At 65.2% G+C, this 16,107-nt stretch overlaps 2 protein-coding genes across 17 annotated transcripts; both read left to right on the top strand.

Annotated features, from left to right (window-relative positions):
* The first annotated feature begins 58 nt into the window (after positions 1 to 58).
* On the top strand, positions 59 to 10,384 carry ADAM15 (ADAM metallopeptidase domain 15). 15 transcript variants are annotated; one of them, XM_042976246.1, is made up of 23 exons: positions 59 to 227; positions 1,358 to 1,464; positions 2,069 to 2,145; positions 2,522 to 2,600; positions 2,781 to 2,857; positions 2,948 to 3,152; positions 4,284 to 4,349; positions 4,485 to 4,553; positions 4,632 to 4,801; positions 4,882 to 4,966; positions 5,385 to 5,533; positions 5,628 to 5,802; positions 6,081 to 6,173; positions 6,300 to 6,604; positions 6,682 to 6,883; positions 7,137 to 7,214; positions 7,633 to 7,705; positions 7,856 to 7,994; positions 8,377 to 8,446; positions 9,059 to 9,130; positions 9,543 to 9,614; positions 9,819 to 9,994; positions 10,088 to 10,384. In XM_042976246.1, the coding sequence occupies exons 1-23, from the start codon at positions 149 to 151 to the stop codon at positions 10,128 to 10,130; spliced, it is 2,661 nt and encodes an 886-aa protein (XP_042832180.1). In that variant the 5' UTR covers positions 59 to 148; the 3' UTR covers positions 10,131 to 10,384. The 15 variants fall into 15 exon arrangements, with proteins under 15 accessions (XP_042832180.1, XP_042832181.1, XP_042832179.1 ...); XM_042976247.1 differs by having other exon boundaries at positions 9,056 to 9,130; positions 9,876 to 9,994; XM_042976245.1 differs by having other exon boundaries at positions 9,056 to 9,130.
* Positions 10,385 to 11,508: 1,124 nt separating this feature from the next.
* Positions 11,509 to 15,586, top strand: EFNA4 (ephrin A4). Of its 2 annotated transcripts, none has more exons than XM_042976073.1 (4): positions 11,509 to 11,662; positions 13,706 to 14,001; positions 14,320 to 14,392; positions 14,858 to 15,586. In XM_042976073.1, the coding sequence occupies exons 1-4, from the start codon at positions 11,550 to 11,552 to the stop codon at positions 15,090 to 15,092; spliced, it is 717 nt and encodes a 238-aa protein (XP_042832007.1). In that variant the 5' UTR covers positions 11,509 to 11,549; the 3' UTR covers positions 15,093 to 15,586. The 2 variants fall into 2 exon arrangements, with proteins under 2 accessions (XP_042832007.1, XP_042832008.1); XM_042976074.1 differs by having other exon boundaries at positions 14,320 to 14,388; positions 14,858 to 15,088.
* The last annotated feature ends 521 nt before the right edge of the window (positions 15,587 to 16,107 follow it).

Below are 16,107 nucleotides of genomic sequence, written 5' to 3'. Positions count from 1 at the left end.
CCTGCGCCCCCCCGGGGCGGGGGCGGGGCGGGGCGGGGCCTGGTGGCGGCCCGGCGCGGCGGGGTGCGCCAGGCAGACCCGGCGGCCGCGGTTCCTCGGCGCGCGGCCCAGCACCTGCTGCCCTCGCCCGGCCCCGGGCGCCGCTGCCATGCGGCTGGCGCTGCTCTGGGCCCTGGGGCTCCTGGGCGCAGGCAGCCCCCTGTCCTCCCGGCCGCTCCCGGATCGAGGTGAGTGCCCGGCCCGCGGTGGGCGGGGGGACAGAGTGGGAGAAGGCACGGGGAAGTCGGGAGGCACTGGGGGTCGGCCGGAGACCCGGGGAGACCCCTTGGCCAGAGCGCGGCCCACCCTGCCTCGATGTCCTGGGCGATGGAGGGGGATGCCGGTCCCCCTGCGCGGTCATCCTGTGCGCGGTCCCCGCGGACACTTCCAGGCTCCGGTGCCGGGCACCAAAGGACCCGGCCCAGCGCCCCCTCGGGATGGTGGGAGACGGTCGCTGCTCCCCAGGACTGACGTCTTCGCCCCTCTGGGGCCTAGCCGACCATCCTGCCCGGTGCCAGGGCGCCGAGTGGGCACGGCCCGGAGGGTTTGGCGAAGAGGACTCTTCCTTATCCAGGGCCCGGGCGGTCACGGCGCCCCTCACCCCGTGTTGATGCCACCAAAAACCTGGCGGAGCTGGCGGGTGGGGACGCGGGAGGAGCCGGGGGGGGGGGGGCGGGCGGAGAGTCGGCCTGGAAAGAGGCTGACACCAACTCCTCCTAGGAACTTTCACTTCCCGCTGCGTCTCTGGCCACGGACTGGGATGGCAGGCGGGGGTGGGCTGTGCGGAGGAGACAGGGCCGTTGTGGGGACGGAGGGGGGGGGGGGATGTTGGGAGCAGGGAGGAGCTGAGCTGTGGCGAGCGGGTGTGCCTGGCTGGGTCTGAGGGATGTTTAGGGAGGGGTGTTTGCACTGCGCACCCAGAGATGGGCGTTCCCGCAGCTCCGATGTGAGGAAAGGGGAGGGTGAGTGGGCACCGGGCCACAAGGCTTCGCCCAGGACTGAGAGGGGGCGTTCCTGGGGGGGGGGGTGTGATTGGGAGGGAGCGGGAAGGGGGCTCCCCGTGAGAGCCTGGGGGGACAGGAGGGGGCCCCAGGCGGGGCAAGCTGAACTTTCCCTGGGGACGTGCAGGTGGGGTAGGGGTGAAAGTGAGGGGTGGAGAGAAGCCCCTCTCCTGGGGCTTGCTCCTTTAAGTCCCAGAATGCAGTGCAGGAGTCCTTCCAGCCGAGAAGGGCCCTGAGTGGCCACAGGCACCGGCTGTGCCCAGCGCCAGGGACTGGCTCGCTCAGCACGCTCTTGGGGTGTCCTGGGGACCCTGCAGGTGGCCCTGTGGAGGAGCAGACGAGGCCAGAGAGGGCCCTGGGTGGACCCTCGGAGCCCCAGGTCTTTCAAGACAGCCCCACACTCAGCCTGGCGGAGATGCTGCAGGTGAGACCCCTGTCCCTTCAAGCACAGAACACAGTCCCTGCCGCCCCCATAACCAGCCCTCTCTGAGGAGCAGGTGAGTGGACCTCATGTGGCACGGCCACCCCAGGTCTGGCTGCCCCTCTGGCCACACCCCAGCACCTGGCTTCGCTTACCCCCTCTCCCCCGACACGCATCTGCCAGCCTCAGCCCCGCCGGGCCCCGTCCATCTCCCGGGGAGACCCTGAGGCCAGACTTGCCTTCGGGGTCTCACTCTGCGGGCTTTCTCGGTGGGGGAAGGTCAGGGCCTCACCAGGCACCCCCCTCCCCAATTCCAGCGCTGAGTCAGAGGAAGGGCTGGGGCGAGCGCCAGCTCTTCCATGATGCTTCCTCTCTGGGCAGGAAGCCGAGAAGGGGCGGCTCAGATACCTTGCTTGACCTCGCACACAGCCCCCCAGAACAATGCCCCAGGCCGGGCAGGGCTTCCTGGCCCCTCCCTCGGGACGCCCCCCCCCCCTCCGGTGACCTAATCGTTGGTACTCTCCTAAGGGTCTGAGGTTTTCTGGTTAGAGACGGATGGGAGTTTCAGGCAGGGCCAGGGAGGTGACATACCCTCTGGTGCCCGCAGACCAATCTGCCTGAGGCTCTGCGGATCAGATTGGAATTGGACGGTGACAGTCATACCCTGGAGCTGCTGCAGAATAGGTAACAATGACGGTGGTAACGACAATAACAGCACAAGTAACAACCGTAGGTGACGTTTACTAAGTGCTCGAACTCTCCTAATCCTTCTAACAACCTATAAGGTAAATACTATGATGCTGCTGTTTTCATTTTACATATGAAGAAGTCAAGGCACAGAGAGGTTACATCACCTGCCCAAGGTCACACAGCTCGCGTGTGGTAAAAACCAGGTTAGGACCCAGATAGCCTGGCAGAGTTTGTGGCCCGACCGCTCTACTCTGCGGCCTCGGGGGGAACCCTGGCCCCCAGCCACCCCTTACCACCTCTGGACCTCAGGATGTCGCCGTACCGCCCTGGGAGGCGACTGGCATTGCCTCCGTTTTTCTTCACTCCACAGGGAGCTAGTCCCAGGCCGCCCACACCTGATGTGGTACCGGCCCGACGGCACCCGTGTGGCCAGCGAGGGACACGCTCTGGTGAGTCTAGTGTCCCGTCTCCGGCCCGAGGGCGGCGCCAGGGGCCAGATGGAGGGTGTCATCCCTACGGGATGTGGGGTGCGCCTTCACCAGCCTTCACCAGCCTTCACCGACAGGCTAGCTAGCCTCGGGGGCTCCAGCCCTGGCCTTTGGGGTAGCGCTGACCTTTCTCTGCTGTAGGACAGCTGCTGCTACCAGGGAGCGGTACGGGGCCACGTGGGCTCCTGGGCGTCCGTGTGCACCTGCTCAGGGCTCAGGTACAGAGGGCGCATCCCACCGGGGTGGAGAGAGCCAGGCTGTGTGAGGTGTGGAGCTGAGAGGTCTTCTGACTTCCTGCCTCCTCCCAGGGGTCTGGTGGTCCTGTCCCCCGAGAGAAGCTACACCTTGGAGCTGGGGCCCGGGGACCTGCGAGCCGCCCCCATCATCTCCCGGACCCGAGACCTCCTCCTGCCAGGCCGCACCTGTGGGTTGAGCGGGCACGCATCTGTGGCCACGCGGGCTCCCCAGGAGCGGCCCCGGGGACGGCGCCACAGCCACATGCGCAGTCGTCGGGTGAGGATGACGGCAAGAGGCCAGGCTTCTGTTGTCCCTGAGGGCCAGGCCCCGGACCCTCAGAGATCTTTGTTTCCAGTACCTTCTAAGGAGCTGTTGCCCTGGGTCGGGCCCTGTGTGAACATAATCTCCTCTCCTCCTCCCGAAACCCTGGGAGGTTCGGGCTGGCAATAGCTCCGTCTTTGTTAGAAAACCAGCTCAGAGAGAGAGAGAGGCAGTGACTTGCCCAAAGCTGTTCAACCACGAAATGACATATGCGGGGTTTAGACGCAGGGACCTGACTCAGACTCTTCATGGGCCGTATGATCCCGTGTGCGGAGAGTGCTTGGCTACAGACCACACAGTCACCAGGCATAAGGCAGTATGAGTCCAGCACCCTCGTTTATAAATCGGGGAGAATAAGCTACTTACTCTCTAGGGTTACTGTGGAGCTTAAACGAGTCTATATCCATCTATCAAGTATCTATATGGTGCTTAAACTGGGCCTGAGATAGGTAAATATACGATGGTGTTGGCTATTATTATTTACTTCTTAAAGTTTATTTATTGTGGTTTTTTTTTAACGTTTATTTTTGAGAGAGAGACAGACCTTGAGTGGGGGGAGGAGCAGAGAGAGAGAGAGAGAGACACAGAATCCGAAGCAGGTTCCAGGCTCTGAGCTGTCAGCGCAGAGCCCGACGCGGGGCTTGAACGCACGAACTGTGAGATCATGGCCTGAGCCGAAGTCGGACGCTTAACCGACTGAGCCACCCAGGTGCCCCCTATTTATCGTTTTGGCTGTTTTTAGTAATCTCTGTACCGAGTGTGGGGCTCAGACTCACGACCCCCGAGATCAAGAGTCGCATGCTCATCCGACTGGGCCAGCCGGACGCCCCTCGTATTATTTTTTTTAATTCAGGAAAAGTACTGAGTTTGGAGCCAGAGAAGCAAGGCTCTACTCCCAGCTTCATGACCTACTTCTAGGTCCACCTTGGGCAAGTCCCTGGCCTCTCAGGCTCTCAGGGGTTCCTCTGTGAAACGGGCTCTCTGCTCTCCTCCACTGGAGCACACAGGGTGGGAGCGGACACAGCTCGGGCAGCCCCGTGTGGCCCCGGCGTGAGGAGTGTGCCTGACACCCCTTCTTGTCCTCAGCGGAGGCGGGACGTGGTGGCAGAGACCAAGGTTATTGAGCTGGTGCTCGTAGCCGACCATTCTGAGGTGAGCTTGCAGGCGCCGCGTGTCCTGCCCCCCCAACCCTCCCCTACACCGCCCGCCGTGTCCCGCCCCCCACCCCCCACCCCCCACCCCGTGCCGCGTTTGCTCCTTATCATGGTCGTTTCCCTTGAGCCGCAGGTCCAGAGGTACCCGGACTTCCAGCACCTGCTGACCCGCATGCTGAAGGTGGCCTTTCTCCTGGACGCCGTGAGTGCCGGGCCCAGCAGCAGCCGGACGGCCCTGTGGCCGCGGGGACCCCTCTCCTGAGCCCCCATTCTCTTTCAGTTCTTCCGGCCCCTGAACGTCCGGGTGGCGCTGGTGGGCCTGGAGGCCTGGAGCCAGCGTGACCTGGTGGAGATCAGCCGGGACCCCGGCCTCACGCTACACAACTTCCTGCGCTGGCGGCGGGAAGACTTACTGCCTCGACTGACCCACGACAGCGCCCAGCTCGTGACGTAAGACCCCAGGCTGCGCCCCAGCTCCCCGCCTGCGGCCCTGAAGCTCTGGGCTGACCTGTGGCCCTGCGATCCCACAGTGCCACCTCGTTCTCCGGGCCCGCGGTGGGCATGGCCATTCAGAATTCCATCTGCTCTCCCGACCTCTCGGGGGGTGTGAACATGGTGAGCGATGCCGGGGCCCTCGCACGTCGCTTCCTCCACGTGCCCCCCCCCACCCCACCGAGTTACCTACCCCAAAACCGCGGATGTGGGGACGGGGGGCCGGGTGGGGAGGACGGCGGGTAGGACGTGGCCCCTGCTGTCACAGCACCGTTACGTGGGGGCTTCACCTGTGAGGGCACCTCGCAGGGGAGGAGGGGGTGGCTGAGGCCCACAGAACAGAGGCGAGTGCCCAGGGCCACACGTAAGGGACAGGAACAGAGCTGAGCGAGCTCTAAGCCTTCCCACCACCCAGGCCCGGGCTCTCCTCCTACTCCAGAAGCAGTGAAGGAGGGAGGCTGAGCGCCCAAGAGGTCAGATGAGGAGAGAACAAGAGAGTCAGGCTGGTGCTGGACCTGGGGTGTCCCCTCCCCAATGCCAGGACCACTCCACCAGCGTCCTGGGGGTTGCGTCCTCCATAGCTCACGAGCTGGGCCACAGCCTGGGCCTGGACCACGACTTGCCAGGGAACAGCTGCCCCTGCCCGGGCCCGGCCCCGGCCAAGAGCTGCATCATGGAGGCCTCCACAGAGTGAGTGGCTGCAGGACGCACAGCGGGGAGGGGCAGGGGCAGGGGCAGGGGCAGGGGGTGGCTGCAGCCCTAACCTCTCCCCCACCGTCCCCAGCTTCCTGCCAGGCCTCAACTTCAGCAACTGCAGCCGGCGGGCCCTGGAGGAGGCTCTCCTGGAGGGGATGGGCAGCTGCCTCTTCGAACGGCAGCCCGGCCTGCCCTCTATGGCCGCTGTCTGCGGAAATATGTTGGTGGAGCCGGGCGAGCAGTGTGACTGTGGCTTCCCGGACGTGAGCCCCTCGCCCGAAGCCCTGCCCCACTCACTCCTGTGCCCTGGCCCTGGCCCACTACCCCGCTCCGAGCCTCCAGAGCCCCTTCGTGGGCTCTAAAGGGCCGGCCCGTTCCTCTCCGCCCCTCCCCGCCTGCAGGGACACCATGCATGTCATTGGGCTCTGGCCTTTACTTGCCGCTGCGTCCTTCTGATGGCTGCCCTGGGCGGAGGGGAGGAGGTAGGCTCTCGGGCCCAGCCCGCCCTGACGCAACCCCCCCCCCCACCCCGTGCCCCCAGGAATGCACCGACCCCTGTTGCGATGACTTCACCTGCCAGCTGAGGCCTGGGGCGCAGTGCGCGTCCGGCGGGCTCTGTTGTCAGGATTGCCAGGTGGGCACGGACCGGACCGGCCGCCACAGCTCACCCACCCGGGGCCACGGCGGGAAGGGTCCCTGTGGCCCCCAGGGCCGGGCTGGACCTGCCCGGCACCCCTTCTGACCCTCCCCCCCCCCCCAGCTGCGCCCAGCCGGCTGGCAGTGCCGCCCCGCCAGAGGCGACTGTGACCTCGCGGAGTTCTGCTCGGGAGACAGCCCCCAGTGCCCTCCTGACGTCAGCCTGGGCAACGGCGAGCCGTGCGCGGGGGGCCAGGCTGTGTGCGTGCAGGGGCGCTGCGCTTCCTATGCCCAGCAGTGCCAGGCTCTCTGGGGACCCGGGGCCCAGCCCGCCGCGCCGCGCTGCCTCCTTACCGCCAACACGAGAGGCGATGCCTTCGGGAGCTGTGGACGCAGCCCTGATGGCAGCTACGTGTCCTGTGCCCCTAAGTAAGTGACGAAACCTGGATTCTCCTCTGGGTTTGTGGGGGCCTCGGCCTGACCCTGCACCTCCTCCCTCACCTCAGAGATGCCATGTGCGGGCAGCTCCAGTGCCAGGGGGGTCGGGCCCAGCCGCTGCGGGGCTCAGCCCGGGATCTGCACTGGGAGATACTAGAGGCCAACGGGACCCAGCCGGAGCTGAACTGCAGCTGGGTCCACCTGGACCTGGGCAATGACGTGGCCCAGCCCCTCCTGACTCTGCCCGGCACAGCCTGTGGTCCTGACCTGGTGAGCAGTCCCAAGGGGGCAAGACCAGGAGGGGGAGGGGTGTCTGGTCCACGGCGAGCAGTGCCCGGGCCTCGCTGTCCACCCGTGTAAAAGGCACAGACTCTGAGGGGGGTTCAGATCCTCTCTTTGGCCCGAGCGAAGTCCTGTCCTCCCGTGGGCCTCGGTTTCTCCATCCGCCACTCAGCCGCGCTGGCCTCCCAGGGTCAGTGAAGCTTCGTGAGAACCTGATCTTTGTTCTTCCTCCCCTGGGCAGGTGTGCATTGACCGTCGATGCCAGCCCGTGGGTCTCCTGGGAGCGCAGGAATGTCGAAGCAAGTGCCACGGGCATGGGGTGAGCTGGCCTGGGGGAGACGGTGGGGGGGCGGGGGGAGCAGGCAGCCTCCGGGGACGAGAACGGTGACAGGCTGGGAAACACACACACCTAGCTTCCGACCCTTGCTCTGCTGCTGCCTAGCTGCGTGACTTCAGGCAGATTATTAACCTCTCTGAGCTCAGCCTCCTCGACTATCCAGTGGGCAGAATAATAGTACCCAGTTCCTGGTGCATGAGAGGACATGGGAGTTTCCGGTACAGTGCCCGGCACGGAGAAGGCGCTCGAGGGGCTAGTTTGGTTTCACCTGGTCTGCCGTGGATAAACTGTCCCTCTCTCCATCCCATCACCCCGGCACACCTCCCGGTTGTGCACTTAGGAGCTCCTGAAAAGCTGGGACAGGGGAACGGGCCCCTCGTTACTCAGCCTGTACCCCTAGGTCTGCGACAGCAAAGGACACTGCCGCTGCGAGGAGGGCTGGGCGCCGCCGGACTGTGCCAACCGCAGCAGAGGTGGGGGGGGAGGGGAGAGGGCACAGTGGCTTCCTTACCCACCCCCCCGCCCTTTCCTGACCCCTTGGGGTTCTCTGATCACTTCCCCCTCCCCACCTGCCACCCCTTCCTGGGTGTAGGATCCTAGCCCCACCCGCCTTCTCCCCACAGCAACCAGCTCCCTGACCACAGGGCTGCCTCTCAGCCTCCTGCTGTTGGTGGCCCTGATGCTCCTGGGCGCCAGCTACTGGCACCGTGCCCGCCTGCGCCAACGGCTCTGTCAGCTCAAAGGCCCCAGCTGCCAGTACAGGTACCAGGCTCCTCACCGCCGCTCCCTCGACCGCCCTGCGGCACACGACGGCCGTGGGGTCCTGCCCCACCCCGTCTGCAGCGCACCCCCACCGGCTTCCGATCGCCAGCCCCTCGGACCGCTCCCCCCACACCTCCCTTCTCTACACACGCCCCGTAACTCTTCACCTCACACGGAGACCCACGGAGGGCAGCCGGGGAGCCCCTGTGCTAAGTGGGGCCCTCCCTCCGGCTCATCAACCCCCCCCCGCGCCCGCCTCCCGACTCTGACTGGGCTAAACCCTTGCTCTCCAAGGGGCTGTGTCCACTGCACTCAAGGGTCGCGTGCGGGCGGAGAGCGTGGTCTGACGCTGGGCCCCCTGCCTCCTTTTCTCCATGTCCAGGGCAGCCCAGTCTGGTCCCCCAGAACGCCCAGGACCCCCGCAGAGGGTCCTGCTGATGCCAGGTGCCAAGGTGAGTCATGGATACCAGAGGAGAGAGGCCCCACCTTGTCCAAGCGTCCGGCTTGGGCCCTGGGGCGGGGGTACTGAAGGCCCTAGACTCAGAGAGAGTCTCACACTGCCCAAGAGTCGGCCAGAGGAGTCAGGGCCAGCCCTCCCCCACTCCCCTGGCTGCAGGCCCAGAAGCAGAGTCCAGCCTGCAGTGGGGAGGGGCAGTCACCTAGAGGAGGGTCCGCTGAGCTCTCTGAGCTGGCCAAGCTGGTGGCTTTGAGAGGTGGGTCTGCGGATGCTCCCAGAGGGGCCCCTGGAGGACGAGGGGGGTGGTGCTCAGAAGGGGCCCTGGGTGTGCCACACCCTGATGAGGCCCAGGACACCATGGGTAGGAGGGCTGGTGAGTGCCCCCTGAGCCCCCGGCAGGGGTGTGGGGGGTGGTCTGCATGCCAGCTCCACCACTCGTCACCCCCTCTGCACACAATTGGATAACAGCATGCACCGCGCCCACCGCCCCAGGGACCCTGGCTGCCCCGCCCGCAGGCACTGACCCCTCTCTGCCCACATCTGTCTCTGTGCTCCCCCCCCACCCCGCCCCCACCCTGCCTGTCTGCTCCTCCTGCTCTCTCAGCAGGCCAGTGCTCTTGGCTTCCCGGCTCCCCCTTCCAGGCCGCTGCCTCCTGACCCTGTGCCCAAGAGACTCCAGGTAAATCCAGGCCAGGCCCCGCCCTCGCCCAGGGCAGGTGGGAGGCTTGGTGCCCAGCTGCAGCTCTCACCCTGGTCCCCTGCCAGTGGCGCTCTTCATTAGGGGACCGGGGTGCCCCTCAGCCTTCAGACACTCTGAGCCCCAGAATCAGCAAAGGGTGAGCCTCCTGCCTTGGTTTCTACCGCCATCTGGTGGTCAGTGGCAGGACTGCAGCTGGCCAGGGACACCACTCTGACCCGTGCCTTCCTCCCCTGAGGCTTCTGCTGGCAGGCACCCAAGCCCTGTGCGCATGTCCCCATTCTCTCCTGCCCCCTGGCTGACTTTGCATGTTGACCTGAACCCCTCAAGAGTACCACTGCATGCCTCTTGCCCCTGGCTGTGCTCTCACAGCACTGCCCCTCTCTCTGTCCAGGCTGAGCTGGCTGACCGACCCAATCCCCCCACCCGCCCTCTGCCCGCTGACCCGGTGGTGAGGCACCCTAAGGTAACAGTGTGGGGAGAGAAGGGCACAGCCTCTCCCCCACCCAGGGCTGTGGTGCTAATAGCCGTGGCAGTGGTGGCCATGGTGAGATGCCCCCTCTGTGCCTAAGGGCACATCCGCTGGTGCCCTTTACCGGTGACAGGTTTGTTTGGAGACAGAGGTGACCTCTGAAGCCGGCCCCACAAGCTGGTGTTCCCCAACAACCAGGTGGGCACCATGACATCCCCTCCCAAGCCAGCCTCCTGCCTTCTCTCCCACTCACAGGGGCCCGCCAAGCCCCCACCCCCGAGGAAGCCATTGCCTGCCAACCCCCAGAGCCGGTGCCCTTCGGGTGACCTGCCTGGCCCAGAAACTGGAATCCAACCCGTAGTGGTACCGTCCAGGTAGGCGAGCAGGGGCGCGGAGGATGGGTGGGAGGGGTGAATGGTCTGGGGAAAGGGCACCTCTGATCTCTGTGCTTGGCGTCTGCACCCCAGACCTGCACCGCCGCCCCCAGCAGCGTCCTCGCTCTACCTCTGACCTCTGCTGAGGTTTCCCGGCCTGCCACCCGGACCTAGGACTTCAAGAGGCGACGAGTCCCTGGAGTCCCCGGTGATGACTGAGGGAGCCGGAGCCTGGACCCCAGACACTGCCAGGGGCCGCTGAGCAGCACTCTAGGGACCCGCTCACGCCATGGAAGCTGGGGTTGGGGAGGGGCTGGGCGCTGGACTGGGCTGAGGGAGGTGCACACAGCCTGTCCCTGCTCTGGTGCAATAAACAGTGAGGTCTGGGCAGCGCGCCTCGGAGTTTGTCGGCTGTGGGAAGGCCGGGTCGCCCCTGCTGCGGTTCCAGGTCTGTCCGCCAGGAGGCGCTGCCACCTCGGACGAAGGCAGGCCGGGGAGGGCGAGAGTCCGCGGCCGGCTCCGCGCGTGTCCCCGGGATGCTCGCGGCTCGTTTCTGCCCGGCCCGGGAGGCCTGTGCGCACTGCAGTACCACGGGGAGTTGTAAAACCCCGTGCCACCCGCCAGTCGCCAAGTCCTCGCCCCCAGGTCTGCGCGGCCCCCACAGGCGGCTATCAACCAAGCGGCCAAGCCGTCCCCACCCCCTGACCAGTGGCTGGGAAAAGTGGATCTGGCTGGTGTTGTCAGAGCCCCGGAGCCGGGGCGGGGCGGGGCGGCGGCTCCCACGATCCCAAGGCCGTGCACCTGCCTCCTCCCCCCCCCCCCCCACCACCCCGCGCCCCACCTGAGGGCTTGGGAACAAAGGTGCATTGTATAGGGCGCAATCGGCCTCATTATTTCGTTTTCGGGAATGGGGCCGCGCGCGCCCCCAGCCCAGAACGAAGGTGTGGGGCGGAAGGGGGCAAGCGCCAAGCCCGAGATGGGCACGAGCTCACCACTAAGGCCCTGTACGGGGGAATGGGGGCGGGCGAAATCCCAGGAGGCGATCCGTCCCTTCCGACACTCGCGCTATCCCTGGACCGGCATTAAAAAACGGGCAACATTCTCAGGTAGAGGCGGACGGGCTTTGGAGACCCTCGCCGGCCTCTTGGGGCCAGAGGGCGCGTGCTCCTATTTCAGTCCCCCCAAATTGCAATAAGGCCTCCTACCCGGTACTAACTTAGACATGAAAGGCGCGACCTCCCTAAAACGGACTCCCAGCAGCGGACCACGTCGCCCCTCCCGCCCCCTCGCGACGCGGCGCAGCCGGGGTCGGAGCGGGGTGAACCCGGCGTGCGCCTCGGCGCGCAGGGGGTTAACAGGAGTTGGCTCTGAGCGGAGAGGCGGGGGTGCGCCCCCATTGGTGGAAAGTTACCCGGGGGCGTGGCCCGCGAGTCTCCGCACCCCACCCCCAGCCCCGCACCGCCCCCCCCCCCCACCTCCACTTTGTACCTTTCTCGCCGCGGCAGCGAAGCGGGCCGGGACCGGCCGGACCAGACCAAAGCGGACCCCGGGGGCGATGCGGCTGCTGCCCCTGCTGCGGACTGTCCTCTGGGCCGCGCTCCTCAGCTCCCCGCTGCGAGGGGGCTCCGGCCTCCGCCACGCCGTCTACTGGAACTCCAGTAACCCCAGGTAGCCGGGCCGAACCCAGGCGGCGGCGGGCCGGGCCTGCGCGCTCCCGGGCCGGGCGCGCGCCCCACTCTCGCTCCGTGCGCGGCGCCGCCTGCGCCCGGCCGCGCGCCGGGGCTCCTTTGTTTGAGCCGGCGGGGGAGGGGGAGGGGAGGGGCGAGGCGCGCCCCGGGCTCCCCCCGCCCGCACGTGTTGGGGGGCGGGCGGAGGACCCCGGCTCCGCGGGCGGATGGTGGGACCTGGGAGAGCGGGGAGCTGGGGGGGGCCTCGGCCTGCGCTCCGAGCCCCGCCCCCTCGCTTCTGGCCTCTCTCCGGCTGATCCCCCCCCCCGCCCTCCTGCCCGAGCCGGCGCGCGCGGTCTGGAGAGGGAGGGAGGGGGCTTTACTCTCGTGAAAGAGCGTGGTTGAAGCTCCTGCTTGCTGGGCCTCCCCTCTGGCGCTCGCCGTCTCCTGATCTCATTCGCTGTCTCTGCTTTCATCTCCGTCACTATCCGCCCTTCTAATTCTGTCCAGTCCCGGCCCAGCCCTTCCAGTTGAATCACCTTCGGGCGAGTCGGTTGACCTCTCCAACCTCAGTTATCTCGTCTGTAAAATGGGCTCATAACACCTGGTACCCTGGGAAATCGGGCTGGCTGGCTGAGGTCACGTGTGCAAACGAGGTGCAGGCTGTGCAGATAAAAATCATTATTTCTTTCTCCCAAGCCTTTGAACCTCGGTATTTTCGAGTGTTTTCATCTTCTTCCCCAGCTCTCCGTGCCTCTCTCTGCTTTCTCCATCTGTTTGCCTTTCTGATACTTGAGACAATCTGTGACTGTGCATTTGCTCACTCACCGACAGGCGTTACACAGTGTGCGGTGTGCCAGGGCGTGTGCTAGGATGCTGGCTGCAGGGAGATAAGACCTCAGCTCTGGCCTCTTCCAGCCCCAAGACCCCCAGGGAGGGCAGCCTCCCATAGGTCATTACAATAGGAGCACCACGTGATAACAACTATTGTTCCCCAGTTCCGAATCCCCCTCTCTGTTCCAGACCAGTGCCTCTGAATCACTTGAAGAACTCGTTAGAAACTCAGGTTCCTAGCCCCGAACCCTGAGGTTTCTGGCTCATTCATTCAATCTACGAATACTTATTGAGTGTTTGGGCAGGACACTTTTTCAGGCACTAGGGATGATCTGGAACAAATCCAACCAAGGCCCAGCTCGTGTTCTAGTTGGTCTGAGCTGAGCCCATGAATCTGCATTTCTAATTAGAGCTCCAGATGCAGGTGGTCCTTAGACCACCCATTGAGGGATAGCGAGAGGCCTTTCGGGAGTCAGGCTGGACTGTGTGTATGGCAGGGAAGGGGGAAGGGGGTGACAGCCCCTCCTGCCTGTCCTGGCTCCCAGAGGCAGCTCCCAGGAGGTGAAGGGAGTCCTGAGTAGGCCAAATATTGGCTCATATCTGGAAGGGCTTCTGCTCCACGTCCAACATTTCCTTGTCCTGGAAAAACAAAAAGGAGGTACCCCCATCCACTCCCTCTTTCTTTTTCGTCCTGCGGCATCTTTCCGGTATTGGACTGAGGTCTGCAAAGCAGTCTTTCTCTCTCTGTTGCTGTTGATGCGGATGCTGATCCGGGCCTCCCTCTCCGAGGCCATGACTGTGCTGCGTACCCCTCCCTCCGTGCCCAGCTGTGCAGCAGCCCCAGACCTGGCATTTGTCAAGTACAGGGTGCTGTGCCAGACGCTCTGTCGGGCACTGGGGCCACAGAGCTGGGCGGCAGCTCCAACTTGAAAATGTAGGGCGTGGTGAGTGGCCTTCTCGTGTGGGAGCCTCGTGCTAGTGGGCACTGCGGTCCCTTCACCTCTCAAGACCTGTAGTGGTTACGTCCCCCATTTCTCGACTGTCTCTCAAGAGTTGTCGGGCTGGGAAGCGCAGACCCTCCCGAGCCGCTCCCTCTCCAGTGGGTGGGGGAGAGGCTGGCGGGGGCCATGGGGAGGGGTCTCTCCGGCCCTTATGCCCCCGGGTGCCCTGTGCCCTGCCCCTTCAGCCCACACCTGCCTTGTGCCTTCAGGCTGCTCGGAGGAGACGCGGTGGTGGAGCTGGTCCTCAACGACTACCTAGACATCTTCTGCCCGCATTACGATGGGCCAGGGCCCCCGGACGGCCCCGAGACGTTTGCTTTATACATGGTGGACCGGCAGGGCTATGAGGCCTGCCAGGCCCAGGGGCCGGGCGCCTTCAAGCGCTGGGAGTGCGCCCTCCCTTTCGCTCCCTTTGGTCCCGTTCGATTCTCAGAGAAGATTCAGCGCTTCACGCCCTTCTCCCTTGGCTTCGAGTTCTTGCCTGGAGAGACCTACTACTACATCTGTGAGTGAGGAAGGCACACTGATGGTGTCTGGGGCCGGGGTTGGGGGGGGGGGGCGGGTGGAGGTGCGCAGGCGGCCTGAGTCTAAGACTGAGTAGGGGGTCATGTAGGGTGAGTCTCCCAAGAGGAGGAGAAAGCAGGAGGAGCCGGGGAAGGGGACGTGAGGGGGGCACAGGGAGTCTGGCACCAGGATGTGGCCCAAAGGTAAGGGCGGGCTTTCCAGGGACCTGGGAGAAGACGATCGGGAGGGTCTGAAGCAGGGTCTGAGGCGTGCGGACTAGCCTGTGCTAACGCCTTCCTCCCGATTTCCCACCACGCAGCGGTACCGGCCCCGGAGAGTTCTGGCCGCTGCTTGAAGCTCCAGGTGTCTGTCTGCTGCAAGGAGAGCAGTAAGTAGGTTGGGGCAGGGCGGGCAGCCCTTCTGGGCCCTTGGGAGTGAGGAGAGTAGTGGGGAGAGTCTGGGAACATCACACCCTGAGAGGCCCAGGTGGGGCCTTTTGCTCTGTGGGAGCTTTCGCTGTACCCCTTTTTAAAATTTTTTAATGTGTATTTTTGGGGAAGTGTGAGTGGGGGAGGGGCAGAGGATCCGGAGCAGGCTCTGGGCTGACAGCCGCGAGCCTGCCGTGGGGCTCGAACTCACAGACAGTGAGATCGTGACCAGAGCCAGATCGGACACTCAACCGGATGAGCCCTCCAGGCGCCCCCAACTGTACCCCTTTATGCCAGGCCAAGGGACGACATCTCCAGGGCAATGTCCTTCGAGCCCTGGGCTGGACCGGGACGAGAGCGAACAGCCTAGGGGGAGGGCAGGGAGGAGGCTGCTGGCAGGGAGAGCCCATCAGTGCCACCCCCCTGCAGAGTCGGAGTCGGCCCATCCCGTCGGAAGCCCTGGAGAGAGCGGCACCTCTGGGTGGCAAGGGGGAGGGCCTCCCAGCCCTCTCTGTCTCTTGCTGCTGCTGCTCCCAATTTTGCGTCTCCTGCGAATTCTCTGAGCCCAGCGGACCCCTCCTGCCACCCCAGGAGCGACAGCCCTCCCGAGACTCCCTGGAGGAGGGCCCTCAGCATCAAGCCAGCCAGACCGATGGAAGAGTGATGGGGGCGGTCGGAGGGTCCGAGGTGACCTTCCAGGGGCTGGCCCCTTATCACAGGCTGAAGAGTTGCTGCAGGGAGCTGCACACCGCCCTGCACACCCCCCACCCCCCCGCGCCCCTCCCCTGCCCCCGGAGCCCAGGCAGGACAAACACAGGGTCTCCGTCCGCTGCTTTGATGTTCTTTGCCCATCCCCCCAGAAGGACTGGGATTTTGGTGGGATGGAATCCTTGAGCCTGTTGGGGGCCAAGACCGAAGACCCTGGGACAGGTGGATTGCCAGACCAGGGCAAGGAGGAGGCTGAGGCCTGTGCCCGGCACCCTGGGGGCCACTTCCCTGGGGCAACATCCCCCCCCCCACCCTGGGGGGGGGTGCCACTCGCTTGTCTTCTGTGAAGACAGACTTGCCATGAGGCTGGACATCATGCCAGTTTGTATTTTTATAAGTGTCTGGACCAAACCCTCAATAAACCACCCCCCTTTTTGTTGCTCTGCCCCACCCACCGCCCTCCGGCTCCTTCCCTGGCTCCTTCCCTGACACCGGGGCTCCCTGCGGCCTCTGCTCTCAGCTTTGGCTCTGCCTGACCTCCGTGCCCGCTGTGCCCTGGCCATCGGCTCCAGGCCGAGGGCACCCCTCTGGGCGATGTGGGGTGGGTGCCAGCAGCAGCTGTACAGCCCGGCGCCCCCTCCCACCTCCCTAGCTGGCTTCCTGTGCGGGGAGGGGGCAGCTGCTCCTGACGGCCCACCTGCTCGAGGCACTGCCCAAGCCCGGGGAGCACCGAGCAGGGTGTCGGGGCAAAAGCAAGGGCTGCCAGAAAGACCGCACCCGGGTTTCAGAGCGCCTGGGTCCTGCGAGCTGGGCATCCTTCCCCCTCCCCAAGGGCAGTCTGGGCGGTACCAGGCCTAGAACTGCGAAGGTGGGGTCAGATCAAAGCCTCCTTCCCCAGCGGCTTCTTTGTTCTTCGCTTTTATAAGGAGGAGGGGGTGGGGCCGAGGAGGGAGGGCCCCCTCTGCTCTCAG

This window comes from Panthera tigris, chromosome F3 (genome assembly GCF_018350195.1).
Source record: "Panthera tigris isolate Pti1 chromosome F3, P.tigris_Pti1_mat1.1, whole genome shotgun sequence".
Taxonomy (NCBI): domain Eukaryota; kingdom Metazoa; phylum Chordata; class Mammalia; order Carnivora; family Felidae; genus Panthera; species Panthera tigris.
The sequence above is the reverse complement of the archived record's forward strand: the minus strand, read 5'-3'. Positions and strand labels throughout refer to the sequence as shown.